The following is a 20,496-nucleotide window of genomic DNA, read 5'->3' as shown; positions in this document are numbered from 1 at the left end:
GTGGGTCTGGACAAGAGGCATTTTTTGATCGATCGAAAATAGAATCCGTTGAAACTTCATACAAAAAACACGCTTTTAAAAAGCCAAAAATAAACTGTAAACACAAACAATTTTTGTTTTTTTTTTTTTATCGATTCATCAATATTCGAAATATGTACTCGAATCATCCTGACACGGCATGACGGCACATCACTAGTAATACACAATCAATTTCCCTGTGGTGTGTCTGTAAAGCTTGATGACTATAAATCTTTAATTTTCTATTTTAATAAACTTTAAGTAACTGGTGTCATGTCACACATTGCCAGTAGTTTCATTTGTGTTCTAAAATTGTGAACGCTGTAAGGCAAAATGCCGTCCATCGATGTGATGGGTCCTCCGGGGCAGGCGATGGACGTGGGAACCCTGCCCGAGGAGCCCCAGGCGCCGCCGCCCCCTGTTATTGGCATCATTTATCCGCCCCCTGAAGTCAGGAGTATCCTTTATCAATTAGTTTTTCAAGCGAGCGTATATTGGTAAATATTCGCTAACATAACCTATACGATGTTGTTGTTTGTGTAGGTGCACTGTGACCTACTGAAGTTCCAATTTATTTAGCAAAAGTCAAGTATAATAGGTACTCGTTAAGGCTTCTAATGTAGTGGCCACATCTAATGAGTTAATGCTTTACATAGATGCATACATGATTGGTTTACCATGTTAATTATTGTCTTGAACATTGGGCCTAAACTATTGACTTTCTATTGTATTAATGAATGTTATAGTGCGAAATATCTACTATTTAAAAAAAAATGTATTTGTAGTTTCTTCTTAACTTTCTTCAAGGTTTAATTAGATGTGTTCACGCTCCACAGTTGTAATGAAACTTAGTACTAATTAACTGACATTATGTACATAATGTAACTGTAGAACATACAAAAACAAAGCCATATGAAATGTTTTAGAAGATTTACACTAATTCCAACTTTCAGCTCCAAAGAATTTCTTTAACCTTCGTAAATAGATATCGTTGACAAGACTGCCAGCTTCGTAGCTCGTAATGGTCCGGAGTTTGAAGCGCGCATCAGGCAAAATGAACTTGGCAATCCTAAGTTCAACTTCTTGAACTCCGGAGACCCCTACCATGCGTACTACCAGCATAAGGTCAAGGAGATCAGAGAAGGAAAAGGCAAGTGTTTTTAAAACATTTATTTAAAGCAATTTTAAAAAACAAACATCACTAATTTTTAGTACTATTGATTGATACTGGATATTACTACATTATTAATGAACTGTAAGCAAATGAAATGCTACAAAAGTAAAGTAAAATCAGTATTTACTAACATTTTATTCTTCTGAATGAAGGGATGAAAGTCCTTTAATGAAATGGCATTAAATCTGAATTCAAACTTAAGTTACCTACTTAAATTACTCACTCAATTGGTTGAATTTCAATACTTTTCTGATTATGAATGAATCTGTTCACATGAATGAAGCAAAATAGGTGAATTGAGTTAAATTTCAATTTTTTTTAGATTTTTCAGCTCTTTCGCACATTATTGAGTGCCATTTCATAATAAGAACCAGTGGCAAACTATATCATCCGAGTATTGTGGCAAATTCTATGCATGGGGCCCTTGGCGTTTTAGGGTTATTTTTCAGGAGGGCCCCGGACCATCGCCCTAAAGCATAGCATCGCGAGGGAGGGGGTTGCGATTAAGGACTTGGGCCGAGGCCCCCTTGGGTCGGGGGTCCGTGGCATTTTGCCAGCCCTGCCACCCTATAGTTACGCCACTGTTATTATTAGGCCCAGATCCATCGGCTCCGTCGCTCGGGCCGCCGCCGATACAGCGGCCGGGGCTCGCGCCCGCCACCGCAGCCCGACAGCAGGAGCTACTCAAAGCTGCCGCTCCCGCCGAGCCGCCGCCGCCGCGCGACCCACCCCCAGACTTCGAGTTCATCGCCGACCCGCCGTCCATCTCCGCCCTAGAACTCGACATCGTCAAACTCACCGCCCAATTCGTCGCCAGAAACGGCCGCCAGTTCCTCACAGACCTGATGAAGAAGGAGGAGCGCAACCATCAGTTCGACTTCCTTCGCCCCCAGCACTCTTTGTTCCAATACTTTACGAGGTTGCTTGAACAGTATACGAAGGTGCTTCTGCCGCCGAAGGAACTTGTCAATAAGTTGGGAGCGGAGGTTCGGAGTGGGGTGCTTGAGCAGGCTAAGAGTAGGGCGGCGTGGCACTCGCACCAGGCGCGCCGCAAAGCAGCAGACGAGGCGAGGATCGAAAAAGAACGGTTGGCTTACGCCTCAATCGATTGGCACGATTTCGTCGTGGTCGAAACTGTTGATTACCCCGCCGGGGAGCCGGGCGACTTCCCTCCGCCCACGACTCCTCTAGAAGTGGGAGCAAGAGTGTTAGCACAAGAGAGAGGCGAGAACATCAATCTGGCGCAGGACGATGACGACACTGAGATGCAACTTGAGTCGGAGTCGGAGTCCGAGTCCGAGTCTGACCTGGACGAGATGGAGGACCGCACGCAACAGCAGCAAAGGCCGGATGATAATCGCGTGCAAGACATGGAGGAAGACTCGTCTTCGTCGGAGGAGGAAGGCGACACAGGTGATTATTTTTTCCGACCTCTTTTTGTAGAAGCTATAGGTTTAGCTTACAGCTATAAGTCTCTAGCGTTTAACTGGTTTAACTGAGGCAGCAATGACACAGGTATGGGAGTGACATGAGTGAGAGGGGTGACATTAACTTGACATAATTATTATTATTATGACGTGGCAGAGCATACAAATCTGACAGAGATCTGAAGTTGCGTCAACATTTGAGGTCTTAAAAACACCCTCCCGTGCCGCTTCCATACCTCAGGCATTGACAGAGTTAAGCTATATTTCCTATAGTTCCTTACTATTCAATCATTCACAGAATTTGAATTGCCTTATTTGTCAAACTTTTTGTACAGCAACAGTGCATCAAATTATCAGACTAAGTAAACGCCGCATACAGAAAGAAAGCTTGAAACTTATAAGCGCTTACCAGCGCTTGTCAGCGTTGGGCCGTTCGTTCACAAAGGAAGCAGGTTGAATGGCATTTTATATGGCAGCGTCCAGCGCTGAACAGCGCGTGTTGAAACTTGTTGGCGCCGTTCAGCGCTTATCGGCGCGCGTTCATATATTTTCCAGCGCTGGTAAGCGCTTATAAGTTTCCAGCTTTCTTTCTGTATACGGCCTAATGCTTTTGTCTTTCTGATACTGTGTGAAACAAGTTTAAAATATAAAAAATAAAATAATAATAAAAATAAACTTTTTTAAAAACAAGCTTTTATTCTGAATTTCGAAAGCTTGTATCGCGCATGGAATTTATTCCTCTTTTTATCTGTTTGCGCTACAAGCTTTCGAAATTCAGAATAAAAGCTTGTTTTTAAAAAAGTTTATTTTTATTATTATTTTATTTTACACTTTTTAGTTATATCTTAATCTCAGGACCCTGGACATTATCTAACACTAAAGTGCTCGAAAAGACAAATCCAACGAACCCAAACTCGATGAGTTTCCGCCGTTTTGTTTAGGAGTTCCTATGGCCACCTCCCGACTCCATCATCAGACCAGCTCAATGGTACCATAATATTGCATTGTCATCGTACTTACATAAGTATACCAAATTTCAGCTCAATCGGTTGAGGAAAACTGGTCTTAAATTCAGTTGCAAGATTTGTCCCACACATACTAACAAGTGAAGTCAATATAAAGCTTGTAATAAAAAAGCTTGTAATAATAATCCCAACTATCCCAACTAATATTATAAATGCGAAAGTAACTCTGTCTGTCTGTCTGTCTGTTACGCTTTCCCGCTTAAACCTCGCAACCGATTTTGATGAAATTTGGCATAGAGATAGTTTGAGTCCCGGGAAAGAACATAGGATAGTTTTTATCCCGGTTTTTGAAACAGGGACGCGCGCGATAAAGTTTTTCTGTGACAGACAAAATTCCACGCGGGCGAAGCCGCGGGCGGAAAGTTAGTAATAACTAAATAGCACATACGAGGTGTGTTCAAAAAGTAAGGTGACTTTGTATTTTTAAGAAAAAATATTTATTTATTTATCAATATTTATGTTGTCCCCTTCAAAGTAATCCCCCTCAGATACAATACACTTATGCAAACGGTTTTTCCAATCCTCAAAGCAGTTCTCATAAGCACTTTTCGGTATAGCCTTTAGCTCTTCCAGCGATGCAGTCTTTATCTCCTCAATCGTTGCAAATCTCCGTCCTTTCATAGGTCTCTTTAATTTTGGGAACAAGAAAAATTCACATGGGGCCAAATCCGGTGAATATGATGGCTGAGGCATGATTGTGGTGTTGTTTTTAGCCAAAAAATCTCTCACAAGCAAAGATGAGTGAGCAGGGGCATTATCGTGATGCAAAAGCCATGAATTATTTTTCCAAAACGTCAGAAAAAAATTCATGGCACGAGCCAAGCGATATGCCGATATCCTCAGCAACTTCTCTGATAGTGATTCGACGATTTTCCAAAACATTTTTCTTCACTGCTTGATCGTTTTCATCAGTTGTTGACGTGCTTGGGCGTCCAGAGCGAGGCTCGTCATTGGCATCTTCCCGGCCATCTTGGAAGAGTTTGAAACATTTTTTTTTTACTCAGAACAGTTTCACCGTATGCCACTGTCAACATTTCAAGTGTTTCGGAGCACTAAATTTAAATTTTTTTAAACAAAATTTGATGCAAATCCTTTGATCCATATTTTTCGATAGCAAAAAATCGCCGAGCACGCAAAACACTTATAACCATTACGCCTCTCACAACCAAACAAAAAATGCTATACACTTGAAACTTGGTATAGATGTTCGGGAAGAGTGTACCAACATAACAAACCAAAAAAATCGATAATCGAAAGTACATTGCCCGCGAAATTTGAAAAGTCACCTTACTTTTTGAACACACCTCGTATTTCCGCAGTCCGTCCGGGCACAGACGAGGCGCCGCTGCCGCCTCGCCTGGACCGCGTGGTGGTCAAGAAGTACGACCCCAAGCGCGCCCGGCCCGCGCCCGCGGCCGCCAGCGAGGAGTGGCTGGTGTCGCCCATCACGGGAGAGAGAATCCCCGCCAACAAGGTGCGTACTTGTTGTTTATTGAATGTTAGATTGTGGTATTTGGTAGTTAATTTAAATTTCAACAGACATTAACTGTGGACCTGTCCTAACGTTTGGTTACTTAACGGAAAGTTTTATTTATAACAAGCTGCTTGAAGGCTTACAGAAATAGCTGTCATTATTGGTCACTCCTTATATAGCATATTATTATTATCAAAATTTTTACATGGGAAGTTTGCGGGTCTGCTATACCAAGAGATCCTTAGATGTCATACATATCCAATATAACATCTTCAAGATGCTGTTGCCACTGCAGCACATCGGGGGTGTTTGCGTAACATCCACAATGATTTTCATGCCATCATACTTAAAAAACACAGCAGTCTCAATGGCTATATCATTTTGGAGACTACAAATACACTTCACCTATTTGGTTCACATCGTATGTACAATAGAATACGTTGGAAACTTTTCTTTTTATAACCGTTTTTAACCGTATTCTGGCAAATACACTCTTTGTCATCACTTTTAGCGACGACTGTTTTAAATAATATTTTTGCTAACAATATGAACTGTTCTAAATGTTATCCGTGTTCTCAGGTGGCGGACCACGTGCGCATCGGTCTGCTGGACCCGCGCTGGCTGGAGCAGCGCGACCGCGCCGCCGCCGAGCGCACCGACCGCGACGAGGCGCTCGCGCCCGGCGCCGCCATCGAGGCCAGCCTCAAGCAGGTACGTACATAAATATATACAGGTAAATAAGGAATTTCAGTGAAACCTACTGTGGCGACACCGACGATACGCCACTACTAAACTGTGTACCAACAGATGGCGCTGTCACTACTACACTATGGCACACTCCGCCGCTCATACAAACCTGCATCGCGGTGACGGAGTTTTATATCCTGCCAAGTATACATATATAGGCAAACCAAGATGGTGTAAATTGGTCCCCTATCCGTCCCCCGGACACGGCCTGAGCCGAGGTCCGAGCCTACCGTGGCGCCCTCAGGCTGCGTCCGTAGTCCCCTCGATCGGGCCCACTAGAGTGAGCCCGCCGTAGGCTGGACTTTGGTCCAACACCGCGGTGGGCAACCCTCTAGTTGGGTTCGCCACTGATCGGGTGCCTTATGCGCTCGATACGGCCCGATCGCGAACGTCGGTCTGCGACCGACGCGGACGAGCCTGGGCTTCGCTTCGCGAAGCCCACACTCAGCCTCGTCGGTACGCGCACCGACGATCGCCAAACGGCTAGAGTACCTTCTGTACTCGCCACTCTGCCCGGTGAAGCTGGAAAAGCTCCTCAAGCTACCAGCGCGCGTCCCTTCAAAAAAAAATAAATAAAAAAAAAAATGGTGTAAATTGGACCTTGGTCCCCGAGCATAACACCCGCTCGGAAGGAAGCACTAACATCTAGCTTCCTTATTGTGGTTGAGCATCATATCCCACACCTACTAAATCTATGTAAGACCACTTATGTACCTAGAATTACACAAATAAGGAAATTTTATTTGATTTACGTTACTTCTATACTACTCTCAACTCTAAACCAGTCTGCTAGTTTAAAATTGTCTTGAAACAAGATGAGGCGCTCGCGCCGGAATCGCTATCGAGGCCAGCCTCAAGCAGGTACGCAGGACTTGCAACTGTAAACCCTTTGCCTTAAAGTTTAAAGTTGTCTTAGAACACGAGGCTAGCCTCAAACAGATACGCAGGACTTTCAACTTTAAAACAGCCTTTGAGTTGAAAGTGGTCTTAGAACACCGACCGCGACGAGGCGCTCGCGCGCGGCGCCGCCATCGAGGCCAGCCTCAAGCAGGTACGTAAATAAATGTCGGCCGTTTGGTGTAGTGGTTCAGAACGGACTTCTATGCCGAGAGGTCCCGGGTTCGATCCCGGCCGAGCAGAAATTGAAATGATGAATTTTAATTTCTGTGACGGGTCTGGGTGTTTTCTATGTATAATATGTATTTATTTACAAAAAAAAGTATTTAAGTATGTTTATATCCGTTGTCTAGTTCCCATAGTACAAGCTTTGCTTAGTTTGGGGCTAGCGGCGCAGTGTAAAATGTCTTAGGATATTTATTTATTATTTATTTATCTACACTAATATTATAAAGAGGAAAACTTTGTTTGTTTGTTTGTTTGGTTGTAATGAATAGGCTCAAAAACTACTGGACCGTTTTTAAAAATTCTTTCGACATTCAAAAGCTACATTATCCACGAGTAACATAGGCTAAATTTTATTTTGGAAAGAAATAGGGTTCCGTAAAATATGTAGATAATGTAGTCCACGCGCGCGAAGCCGCGGGCGGAAAGCTAGTTTAAAAATATAGACAGGTAAATAAGGAATTTCAGTGAAACCTACTAAATCTATGTAAGACCACTTATGTACCTGGAATTACACAAATAAGGAAATTTTATTTGATTTACGTTACTTCTATACTACTCTCAACTCTAAACCAGTCTGCTAGTTTAAAATTGTCTTGAAACAAGATGAGGCGCTCGCGCCGGAATCGCTATCGAGGCCAGCCTGAAGCAGGTACGCAGGACTTTCAACTGTAAACCTTTTGCCTTAAAGTTTAAAATTGACTTAGAATACAAGGCCAGCCTCAAACAGTTACGCAGGACTTTCAACTCTAAACCCTCTACCTTAAAGTTTCAAATTGACTTAGAACATGAGGCCAACTTCAAACAGATACGCAGGACTTTCAACTTTAAGACAGTCAGCCTTAAACTTTAAATTGACTTAGAACACGATGAGGCGCTTGCGATGGTAATGCCATCGAGGCCAGCCTCAAGCAGGTACGCAGGACTTTCAACTGTAAACCCTCTGCCTTAAAGTTTAAGGTTGACTTAGAACATAAGGTGCTTGCACCAGTGTCGCTATTGAGGCCAGCCTCAAGCAGGTACGTAAATAAATATATACAGGTAAATAAGAAATTTCAGTGAAACCTACTAAATCTATGTAAGACCACTTATGTACCTGGAATTACACAAATATTTATTTATTTAAACTTCAGCACACAAAGTAACAATGCACTGTGGCGAACTTAATGCCGGATGGCATTCTCTGCCAGTCAACCACGGGTCATACAGAAAGAGTAAGGCGGTGCAAAAAATTTACATTTTTGATAATAAACCTACTTACATAAGATTACATAAAATAAATAACATAATACAAATAAATATAATAGACATACACATAAATACATAAACATAATAATATTATAGATGTACACATCACTCATGTCTGAGATAGCGAGAAAATGGAGAAAAAAGGCCATTCCTTGAAATGTTTGCACAGAGCCTTTTTGAAAGTAAATTTGAAATATGGGGCACACTGAAAACCAGCGTCGTGGCCTCCCTCACCGGGGGTCACGGCATATGCTGAGTGGGGTCCCATTGCGATGGGCATCGCTGTGCAGGGTGACACTGCTTAGTTTACTTGCTCTTTCATTGTATGTTTTATGTCACCTCTGTCTTATTTGCTTTTTTTTATTTTACCTCTTTTGTCTTTTGAGATGTCCATGGCAATAAATGTTTCTTTCTTTCTTTCTTTCTTTCAAATAAGGAAATTTTATTTGTTTTACGTTACTTCTATACTACTCTCAAATCTAAACCAGTCTGCTAGTTTAAAATTGTCTTGAAACAAGATGAGGCGCTCGCGCCGGCGCCGCCATCGAGGCCAGCCTCAAGCAGGTACGCAGGACTTTCAACCGTAAACCCTCTGCCTTAAAGTTTAAAATTGACTTAGAATACAAGGCCAGCCTCAAACAGACTTTTGACAGACAGATAGACGCAGGACTTTCAACTTTAAAACAGCCTTTGAGTTGAAAGTGGTCTTAGAACACTGACCTTGACGAGGCGCTCGCGCCCGGCGCCGCCATCGAGGCCAGCCTCAAGCAGGTACGTAAATAAATACAGGGTGGAAGCGATAAGTGATCTCACTCGATTATTTCTAAACTAGACAAGATATCAAAAAACTGGTTACTGATCCTGAAAGTGCTTCACAAAGCTCTTTCAAACGGTATTAGTAATATTTTACAGAATTAAGTGAATCTATCCGAAAATTCAATGTTTTCAGCCTTGAGATCACTTATCGTTTCCACCCTGTATAGACAGGTAAATAAGGAATTTCAGTGAAACCTACTAAATCTATGTAAGACCACTTATGTACCTGGAATTACACAAATAAGGAAATTTTATTTGATTTACGTTACTTCTATACTACTCTCAACTCTAAACCAGTCTGCTAGTTTAAAATTGTCTTGAAACAAGATGAGGCGCTCGCGCCGGAATCGCTATCGAGGCCAGCCTCAAGCAGGTACGCAGGACTTGCAACTGTAAACCCTCTGTCTTAAAGTTTCAAATTGTCTTAGAATACAAGGCCAGCCTCAAACAGACTTTTGACAGACAGATAGACGCAGGACTTTCAATTTTAAAACAGCCTTTGAGTTGAAAGTGGTCTTAGAACACTGACCTCGACGAGGCGCTCGCGCCCGGCGCCGCCATCGAGGCCAGCCTCAAGCAGGTACGTACCTTCTATACGACTTTAAGAGCGTTTACGCGAAGCGCGGCGTTTCAAGCGGCATCATTGGAAATGATTCGCGCGCGGCGTTTTGTAATAGTTTTCAAATGTTTATAGCAAAACAATAACAATGAATTATATATCGTTTCAAAGTAAATATTTTAAAGAAGATGTTATTTTATTATATTAAGCTATTTTTATGTTGAATTAAAGAAGAATAATGGTGTAAAAATCACTTTGATTTTTCGGTATTTCACGTTCTTTGAATGTGTGATTTCTTATTGTAAAATGCTTAAATCTAAGAATTTTCTCAACTAACTATTTGCCTAAGGACCTATGCTATAGGATATAAATGTTTGTTATATCGTTTTCACAGTATTTTTATAAAAAATTCAGCTTGTAAACTGACGCTAAAGTGGAAATTCGAAAACCTGTGTGGACTTATCTTGATAGAATTCTTAAATACTATACTAATCGAAATATTTTCTCAACTAACTATTTAGACGACGAAATTGCCTAATTATTTACGCCTATAACATATTTGTAATTTAACTGGTTAATGATTGTAACGGGTTGAAAAAGTACTGTTTTTGCGCCAAACAGCGTAAACGCTCTTAACAAACGTCAAAAATCTGTATAACACCATACAAATACACCAGTTATCGTTGTCTTCTTATTTGTTACGCTCTTGGCAGAGCGGTCGTGGTCACGTTGAGGCTTTGTTCACATCGGTTGTAGAGGCGGATACAACTCTCCGCACGATCTCCCTCCATCTCTCTCCATTGGCAGACTGTCTGGTGCAGTCACTTAAGCCGTCTCCCATTGCTGCTTTCACTTGGTCGGTCCAGCGTATTGATGACCTGCCACGCGATCGGGTTCCTTCGACTTTTCCCTGGACGACCAGTCGTTCTATGGAGTTGTCATCCCGCCTCGAGACATGTCCAAAGTATTGCAGTATGCGCGACTGTACCGTTATCGTTATAGTTATGGTTAAAATTAGGTGGTGCAACTCAGCCTAAGACAGTTTGCGTTATAATGTAAAACTATCTGAAAACACCGACCGCGTAGCGGCGCTGCCCCATGGCGCCGCCATCAAGGCTAGCCTCAAGCAAATACGCAGGACTTTCAACTGCAAACCCTCTGCCTTAAAGTTTCAAATTGACTTAGAATACAAGGCCAGCCTCAAACAGACTTTTGACAGACAGATAGACGCAGGACTTTCAATTTTAAAACAGCCTTTGAGTTGAAAGTGGTCTTAGAACACTGACCTTGACGAGGCGCTCGCGCCCGGCGCCGCCATCGAGGCCAGCCTCAAGCACGTTACTTGTGGTTGATTTTAAACTTATGGCAATCTGTCTTAAAGTTTAAAGTTGTCTTTTGGTTACTCAAAAGAAGATTGCCTTAAATTTCTTTGAGTCAACAAAATATACTGTTCGTCTAGAAGTTTAAAGTCGGCTGACTTTTTATAAATTAAAAACTTTGTAGTACGCGACAGATTTTAAACAAACAAATTGAAAAAATCGAACTGCCTAAGGCGGGCCTCGAACCCACGACCTTCCTTTATTTAAAATTTAGTTTAAGAAGCGACTCTATTCGCTAAGATTTTAATAACGCGACAGATTGTCTTAAATTGTAAAGAACAGGTACGCGAAGAATCGAAGGGTCTCTTTTGCTATCTGACTTGGTAAACTAGAACTAAAAATGTTTATCATAATCGACATAACTTTTCCTTAAAAAATCAAAAGAAAATACCTGGCAAAGACTGGATGAAACAAGCAGGACATCGTGCATTGTAGTATACCATAACTGATTTTAAAATAATCGGTCATATTTAGATTTCTGTAAGAAATTCATCGTGGTCAAACATAAACGACGATCCACTTTCATTCTAACGACTCGTTAACATTTTAAGATTACTAACCATCACTTCCAGTCATTGTTTCAAAACTGAACCAATCTAATCCGCAGCTCGCCGAGCGTCGTACGGACATCTTCGGCGTGGGCGACGAGGAAACAGCCATCGGCAAGAAGATCGGCGAAGAAGAGAAGCGGCGCGACGACCGCGTCACGTGGGACGGACACACCTCCAGCGTCGAAGCCGCCACCCGCGCCGCGCGCGCGCACATCACGCTGGAAGACCAGATCCAGCAGATACACAAGGTTAGATGCGGATATATGCTAAGGTTAGATGCGGATATATGCTAAGGTTAGATGCGGATATATGCTAAGGACATCGGCGAGGAGAAGCGGCGCGACGACCGCGTCACGTGGGACGGACGCACCTCCAGCGTCGAAGCCGCCACCCGCGCCGCGCGTGCGCACATCACGCTCGAGGACCAGATCCAGCAGATACACAAGGTTAGATGCGGATATATGCTAAGATTAGATGCGGATATATGCTAAGAACATCGGCGAGGAGAAGCGGCGCGACGACCGCGTCACGTGGGACGGACACACCTCTAGCGTCGAAGCCGCCACCCGCGCCGCGCGTGCGCACATCACGCTCGAGGACCAGATCCAGCAGATACACAAGGTTAGATGCGGATATATGCTAAGGTTAGATGCGGATATATGCTAAGGTTAGATGCGGATATGTGCTAAGGACATCGGCGAGGAGAAGCGGCGCGACGACCGCGTCACGTGGGACGGACACACCTCCAGCGTCGAAGCCGCCACCCGCGCCGTGCGTGCGCACATCACGCTCGAGGACCAGATCCAGCAGATACACAAGGTTAGATGCGGATATATGCTAAGGTTAGATGCGGATATATGCTAAGAACATCGGCGAGGAGAAGCGGCGCGACGACCGCGTCACGTGGGACGGACACACCTCCAGCGTCGAAGCCGCCACCCGCGCCGCGCGCGCGCACATCACGCTCGAGGACCAGATCCAGCAGATACACAAGGTTAGATGCGGATATATGCTAAGGTTAGATGCGGATATATGCTAAGGTTAGATGCGGATATATGCTAAGAAGATGCTTTCTAGGTAGAGTTTTACAGCGTTTGGAGATGATAACTCAACTCACCAGCCGTGCGTGCGGGTTGAAGAAACCCGTCATACGCATGCCATGCTCAATGCCGTTACTATTTTTCAAATTAGACCCGCGTGTGAGCGACCATACGAGTTTTAACTAAAGGCATACATTAATTCTGACTTACGTTGATAAATAAAATAGATTTCCCGTTGCGGTGAAAGATTAGCTTCAAATACAATTGAATGAGGACTGGTGACCCGTAGCATAGGTTTCTCTTTTGAAACCTATTTCAGGCACCAGTCCCTCGCACTTTGGTTAGAAATCCCTGGCTTAATTTCTATTGTATTGTGTACTTGATTGGGAAGGGTAATAAATATTTTTTGAATGAGTAAATGAAAAAAATAATGTCTATTCTATTAGTTACAAACAACGAGATACATCAAGGTAAACATAGTGCTATCTTATTAATTTCTAATATCTGTGATCTTTCAGTGCAAATGTGTTGTAGTAGGATCTGCTGTTTCGCCTAAGCATAGTAGCAGAGTAAATACAAGTAAATGAGTAGGTTATCTTCATAGAAACGCACCGGGCGCAGTTTGTATGTGAGCGCGCCAATACGTATGCGGCGCGCACGCACTCACTGACAAAATTTAGCATGGATTAGCAGGGACCCAGTCGTGGTTGCACCGAATTTTGTCAGTGTGTGCGTGCGCGCCGCATATGTATGTCACCGTAATATTGTGAATTCCGTCAGATTATAATCTGACGTAGTTAAATTACAATCTAACCTAACCTAACCCACTGTTAGTTTACAATCTCACGCGTTATATTATAAACTGACAGAGTTCACAATTTCGCGTTGACATGTATATTGGAGCACTCCCATACAAACCGCGTTCAGTGCGTTTCTATGAAGATGACCTACTCATTTGTATTTACTCTAATAGTAGCCTAATATGCCCATTACAAATCCCAGGTCAAAGGCCTCCTCCCAGACGAGGAGAAAGAAAAAATCGGTCCGAAGCCGGTGGCGGGGGCCAGCGCCCGCCCGCCGCCCCCGCGGGCCCCTCCCCCGCGCGCCCCTGCCCCCGCTGTGTTGCTGCAACCGCTGCCGCCGCTAATGGTCATACCGCCGCTGGCGCCGCGTCCGCCGCTCATACCCACGCCAGGTAAGAACTAATTCTTTTTAGGGCACTTAGGCCCAGAACAGACGGTGAAACGCAACTGCAACTTTGTGATGATTCCGATGAATGAAACTGAAACTGAAAGTTTCAAAATGGTCGCGTCATGTGTGGTCTCTCAACGGACGCTAAGGCAGAAACTTAGATGCAACTCAAAAGTAACTAGCAGTTGCAGTTTCGTTGCAGTTGCATTTCACCGTCTGTTCTGGGCCTAAAGCTTTAAATATAGATCGTTTCATCCGCGAAGACGCGCCTCACCACTTTTTGGTTGAAAGAAACACGGGGTGCGGAGAGTTTAATTCGAGCAATCTGAGCGTCATTATTGCAGTGTGCGTATGCAGTCTACTGTTACTTTATACAAATTATGGATTAGCGGAATGCTGTATTAATTAATAATTGGCGACATTACACTTGGAAATACTCGTAAATAAATTAAAACGAATTAGAGCAGCACTGAAGGGCAGCCTCACACGAACACAGAATATTGTAAGTACAGTGACTGAAATCTCCGACGAAGAGATTACATTACGAAACTCCCCGTACCCCACGCTACCCTCGCTCAAAAAGTGGTAGGGCGCGTCTTCGTGGATGAAACTAGTATATTGGCTGTGAAGATGTGGAAGAATGGTTCTTCTAAATTTAGTCGTACTTCTAAGCGAGTTAACTATTAGTGATAAAAAAAATATATCTGTCTGTTGACATACTTTTTGAAAGCTTTAAGGCGATTAGAGTCCTCAATCCGCGTCAAATGGGCATTTTGTAAAGCCTACTCCTCTTTTACTGCTGGACAGAAATAGTTGAAAAAAATATATGTTATACAACAGTTCAAGGACTACATTTGTGACGTTTGAATTTTCGCTACGTCTCTTTGTTTTGGATTAAAAAAATAAATACGGGACATCGATTTTTTACTTAAATTCCCTACTCCTCCAAAACGGCTATGTTAATTTAAAAGATTTTTGCACGAATAGATTAGGAATTCTTTAATCTTTAAATGACACGTTGCGTTTTTCAATCGAACATTACTTTCATTCATAAATTTTACTTTTGATAAATTCCGAACGTTTTGCTGTTGAGGGGGCCTTCGCGGGGTGCGGGCGGCAGTCGGCCGCTGGCCTTCAGACGGGGAGGTTGTGTCACTCGCTGCAAACTGACATTAGCGATCAAAATGAATTTTTTCTTTGGCTGAGTTGCACCACCTGACGTGACCTAACTTTGACCGTAGCTTTGGCGATAACCGGTGTTTTTTTGTATGGAGTTTGACAGATTTTTGACTTTTGTCAAATTTAAAATAAGATGGTGCAACCTAGTCTTTTTTTGACAATAGTTTTTATGTCAGAGTTGTTCATAGAGCACGTTCAGTCAGACGATACGATTGAATTAAGGCATGCTCGGACGCTTTTATCTACCTAAATAGAATCTATTCGTGTAAAAAAACGACTCCAAAAAAAAAACGGCACTAGATAAGTAAAAGTTGAAAATATATTCCGTTATTTATAATTACTAGGCCTTTGCAATCAGTATCCAAATTAAGAGCGAGTCAGAATAAATAACTTAATCGATTTACGTGAAGAAAACAATTTATATTTTTCATACTTAGGCTTGGCGCAAATGGGCCATTTAGAATTAGATTTTCAATATGTTTCTTCGCGAAAATCACAGTTAAAAAAAATAAGATAAAGTGGTATTGATAAATTGTTCTATAGAGCTTATTAAAAAATGTGGATACTGATTACAGATGCCCGTATATCATGATTAATATTTTCGGAGTCGGTGACAGCCTACCTTTTACGTGATTCGTTTTGGAGTTGGTTTTAATTTTTGGTGTAAATTAATTTATTTCATGCCTTTAGTAGACCTTGTTGTTGCCACTGAAGGTGCATAGGTACACAGTACATTGATACCATATTTTTCATGTTAAGTGCAAATAAACCTAAATTACCTAACCATGAAACGTACCTAATAGGCTATAATAATTAAAAAGTTTCGTCGATAAAAACTGAAATCCTCTTATAAGATGATGAATTTTGGGAGCATATCATGAAACTAAAATTATTAGTATTACAAAAACTTGTTTTAAAAAAAAGGTTTTTTCTTTTAATTTTTTTTTATTTATGATGCGGAATTTGCTGCGGCGTAGTAGCAAAGATTTTTCGTTATGTAGCTCGTAATAATTTCCAAGAATATGGATGTTTCCTGGGTAAAGCAAGAGTTTGAATTAGTCCGTCGGTCAACTTACCAAAAAATACTTTAAATGTATTTTTCACTTTTTTGAACTTATGAAAATTTAAAGAGATAAAGCGCGCCAAAGTTCAGAAGAGGCCCATGACGTTAAGGCGTGCTTAAAATTTTTGCGATTTGTGATGTCACGCGGAATTTCATTGCATCATAACTTCGTAATTACTTGTTTGTTGACAAATAAAAATATCCCGTGTCCAATATTTTTTGATAGTGTAATTGACGGACTAAAAGTGTTTTTTTAAGAAACTAGCCTACACATTCCAGCTCCATCATCAGACCCTGTTTGCCTTTGAGAATTGAAGTAGGTAGGTACTCGTGATTTTTAAAGTAGCTTACTTACATAATATTACTTACTCATATTTATATAAATAAATAAATACAAATCAAACGAGCCTAAACTCGATGGAATCGTTTAATTCCGGAGTTGCTATGGGGCCACTGGCATTCCAGCTCTATCATCAGATCGACTCCATGTCATCACAATATTGCATTGTCATCCGAATTACATGTACCTATATCCAAAATTTTAACTCAATCAGACGAGATTAAACACATTTTCAGTTTATTCTTCATAAGTGACACAAAGAGAATGACAATAGACAAAAGAAGAAACATTTGCTTTTTTAAACCATAGACAATACTATTATGTGTTCCAATACCTACAGTTGTCGTCAGGAAGTTGGTCTAACAAATTCAGCTTGCAAGATTCCACGCGAAGCTACCTACATATTACATGTTCAAATTTCAAGAACGGCTGAACCGACAAAAACATTAGAAAATTTACGAAAAATTTAAAAAAAAATATCCCGTACAAAATGTTCATGGATTGTGTTATTTTTATTAAATACCTTTACGCCTGAGTTAAATGACACCGACATCAAGGTTCATCAATTCAAGTTTAAAATAATAGGCAGTAATGTCATGAAAAAAGAGCGTCTATTCTGTATCTACCTATGCCCGTGTAATTTTGATCGGTGTCAAATCGGAGTTTTCGTGCGGAGTGCGCGGGTGTTTCGCGCGGCGTGAAGGTCAAACGCCCAAGGTCATTGAGGACTCTAATCGCCTTAAAATGCGACTTTCATAAAGATTTTTTTATCAATGGAGGACTGAGACAAGATGTCATTAGGTCGCGATTTCTTACACTTACATACCCAACGAAATGATGTCGATCTTTATTGTATAAATGTCTCATATTGAGATGAGACTATTTTGATGCTGACCTAATTTTATAAATGTTAATTTTGTTTATGTATTCTAAAGTCCGGTCGCCGAGCACATAGAATTTCGTCCAATCACTCCAAGCTACCCATCCTTATCGCTCGCGCGTAATTATATTGCTTTCGCGCTCGCACACTGACTACGGCCAGAGTAAATACAAATGAGTAGGTCATCTTCATAGAAACGCCCGAGCGCGATTTGTATGAAGATGACCTACTCATTTGTATTTACTCTGCTACGGCCGCCCGTCGCACAGTCACGACAGCAATATAATTACGAATAAGCGATAAGGATGTTAGCTTGGGGTCATTGGACGAAATAGGCTAGTTTCCTAAAAAAATTTTTTAGTCCGTCATGTTTAATATCAAAAAATATTGGACACATATATTTTTATTTGTCAATCTAACAAATAATTACATAGTTATGGTGCGTTGAAGTTCCGCACGACGTCACAACGTGCGGCACTTTTATGCACGCATTGACGTCACGGGCCTCTTCTTATGAACTTTGGCGCGCTTTATCTCTTTAAATTTTCATTAGATTGAAAAAGTGAAAAATACGTATAGAGTATTTTTTGATAAGTTAACTGACGGAGTAATTAAAACTCTTGCTTTTTGACCCAGGAAACATCCATATTCTACGTACTCGGCGACCGGACTTTAGTATTAAATAATTTTTTTCTTGCTTATTCTAACAGTAGTAGGCGGCGTAGGCGGGCCAGCATACGGCTTCGCAGCAGCAGCAGCGCCGGTGCCGGCGGCGCCGCCGCCCGACGAGGACGACGCGCCGCTGGCCAAGCGCATGCGCACGGAAGACGCGCTCGAGCCCGAACACGCCTGGCTCGCGAGGCATCCCGGCACCGCGCCCATGCAGGTAAGAAAAGAAGCTCCGCCTCACGCTATGCTGGTAATAATAACCGCCTCTGTGGTCTAATGGCAAGACCACCTGCTTCAGACGCAGAGGTCCCGGGTTCGATTCCCAGTGGGGGCGTATTTTTCTGTTCGGTTTGGTTGGTGGTAGGACTTGTTCTAAGTCCGCCTGGCTAGCTACCGCCATCTTACCTAAGTCTGTCGCCATAACAACAATGTTAACAGCATTGTTGTGTTCCGGCAGTTAGAGGTAAGATAGCCAGTTCCTCCGTGGTTGAGGATTCCGGGTGAAGCTCGCTTCCACCTTCGGCCTGATCGTCACTTACCATCAGGTGATATACAGGCCAAGAGCTTCCTTGTTATGGAATAAAAAAAAATAAGAATGAAAGAAATTGACATGCTGACTCTCGCATATGCAGGTAATTTAAGTAACTAACTAAGCTGGAACAGCAACGCAAAGTGAGTCTTGGGGTACGACAATAAGTCTCCATTTCGGTCTGACATAGAGATTGCGCAGGTCCTTAGCCACTTCGTTTTATTTATTTATTTAAGGATAGTAACAGCACAAAATCAATCTGTGATAACAATGTTTTTTTTTTATGCTAGACAAGGCAGGTATTTGACCGCAATCGCACCTGGTGTTAAGTAGATTTTGTAGATTTTCTCAGCGTTATTTAAGTAGTCGCCTAGGCTGTAAGGCAACGACTTTTGCATATTATGCTGGTACGATTCGACATATCGGCTTCTTTCCAGGCAAATATATTATAGTTTGAACTGGTTAAACCTTCTTTATTTATTTGTAAATACAGATTATAGAGAAATATGCACAAATTACACTATTTGAAAATTAACTTATCCCTTCCCACGTTTTCTCTATTCTAGGTGTCGATCCCGTCCCAGCCGGAGCGGTCTGAGTGGCGGCTGGACGGGCGGCCCATCCAGGTCAACCTGCCGCTGTCCACCACCGTCGCCGAGCTTAAGGCGCTACTCCAGCGGTCTACCCTCATGCCCACCGCCAAGCAGAAGCTGCACTACGAGGTATGTGTCGATGGGAGACTAGTAACGTGCTAGTTTATTGATTAGCATGGCATATACAGGGTGTTAGGTAAATGGGTATATGAGCCGATACTAGCCCATGTTAACATGGTCATATAAATGGTATGGTGAAATCAGAAAATTGATATCTTCATTTTATTAATTTTCATACAAATCGGATTTTATAAAATTTATTTTGTATGAAAATTAAAAAAATAAAAATGAAGATATCAAATTTCTGACTTCACCATACCATTTATATGACTATGTTATGATGGGCTAGTGTCGGCTCATATATCCATTTACCTAACACCCTGTATAGGCCTTTTCAGGGCACTCTTACACGTCCCAAATATAGCTTGCCGTACCACTACTTCGGGACAACATTGGCTGGTGCTGAGGAGAAGTAACGAAAGAAACTCGGTCAGGCTGTCCACTGGAGACTATTATCGTGCTAGTTGATTGATTAGCATGGCATATGGTGGTATGTCTGGAAGGGTCGATCCAGGTCAACCTGCCGCTGTCCACCACCGTGGCCGAGCTTAAGGCGCTACTCCAGCGGTCTTCCCTCATGCCCACCGCCAAGCAGAAGCTGCACTACGAGGTGTGTATCGACAGGAGACTATTATCCTGCTCACACGAAGGACTATCCACGAAATACTTTTGTGCCCATAGAGATTACATAAACTATTGAAAAACTCGCACAGATGACTAAAAGTACCCCGTAAAGCGAGGTTTAGACCATCAATAAAACTTGCAGAAGTTGACTTCCGCAAGCTGTTTACCACTGCGTAAATAGCAGTTTGCGGAAGCGGAATTTCTAAACCTCGCTTAAAAATACAAAAAGTGTAAGCAAGCTTAAGTGTGCTACGCTTAGCACTCATCTCCTTGTTCATGGACTTATTACTGACGCACTGTCACGATGACATCACGTAAGATTTGACTATTTTTATGCATTCAATTGTCAATCTTATTTCTTGCTCCGCAGGGTCTATTCTTCAAGGACTCCAACACGTTGGCGTACTACAACGTGCCCCCAGGCGCTTTACTGCATCTGCAGGTGAAGGAGCGCGGAGGAAGGAAGAAGTAAACGCAAACTGGGTTAGAATTCTTTGTCACTTTGTATTTAACGCAATAAGTATGATCCCAATAAACGATATATTGTGAAGTACATTGTAGTTATTACTCGTGTAAAGAGGTAGCACATTAGACTATGTATTTTTTATTGTAGAAATATTTTCTAATAAAATTTTCCAATGTTTAGATTGATGTACCATCCTCAAATATTTGTTTACGGACATCACGTATCGTAAAGGTTTCAACATGATAATATCCAGTAAAGAAAA

The 20,496-nt window shown here is 42.1% G+C and overlaps 1 protein-coding gene across 1 annotated transcript; it reads left to right on the top strand.

The window, feature by feature from the left end:
- Positions 1–188: 188 nt before the first annotated feature.
- LOC135077010 (splicing factor 3A subunit 1) lies at positions 189–20,321 on the top strand. Its single transcript, XM_063971603.1, has 10 exons — positions 189–475; positions 1,004–1,168; positions 1,787–2,605; positions 4,964–5,118; positions 5,698–5,829; positions 11,597–11,788; positions 13,583–13,775; positions 17,959–18,119; positions 18,998–19,153; positions 20,139–20,321. Exons 1-10 carry the CDS (start codon positions 352–354, stop codon positions 20,238–20,240), a joined length of 2,199 nt encoding a protein of 732 aa, XP_063827673.1. The 5' UTR covers positions 189–351; the 3' UTR covers positions 20,241–20,321.
- The last annotated feature ends 175 nt before the right edge of the window (positions 20,322–20,496 follow it).

This window comes from Ostrinia nubilalis, chromosome 12, assembly GCF_963855985.1.
Source record: "Ostrinia nubilalis chromosome 12, ilOstNubi1.1, whole genome shotgun sequence".
In the NCBI taxonomy this organism is placed as follows: Eukaryota; Metazoa; Arthropoda; class Insecta; order Lepidoptera; family Crambidae; genus Ostrinia; species Ostrinia nubilalis.
Note: the sequence above shows the minus strand (reverse complement) of the source record. Positions and strands in the feature narration are given on the sequence as shown.

Excerpts from the sequence above, each read along its gene's own strand:
- LOC135077010 (XM_063971603.1), top strand. The coding sequence starts at position 352 with ATGCCGTCCATCGATGTGATGGGTCCTCCGGGGCAGGCGATGGACGTG. Across the intron at positions 476-1,003 it reads TCCGCCCCCTGAAGTCAGGA|ATATCGTTGACAAGACTGCC; the intron begins GTATCCTTTATC and ends CTTCGTAAATAG. Across the intron at positions 5,830-11,596 it reads TCGAGGCCAGCCTCAAGCAG|CTCGCCGAGCGTCGTACGGA; the intron begins GTACGTACATAA and ends TCTAATCCGCAG.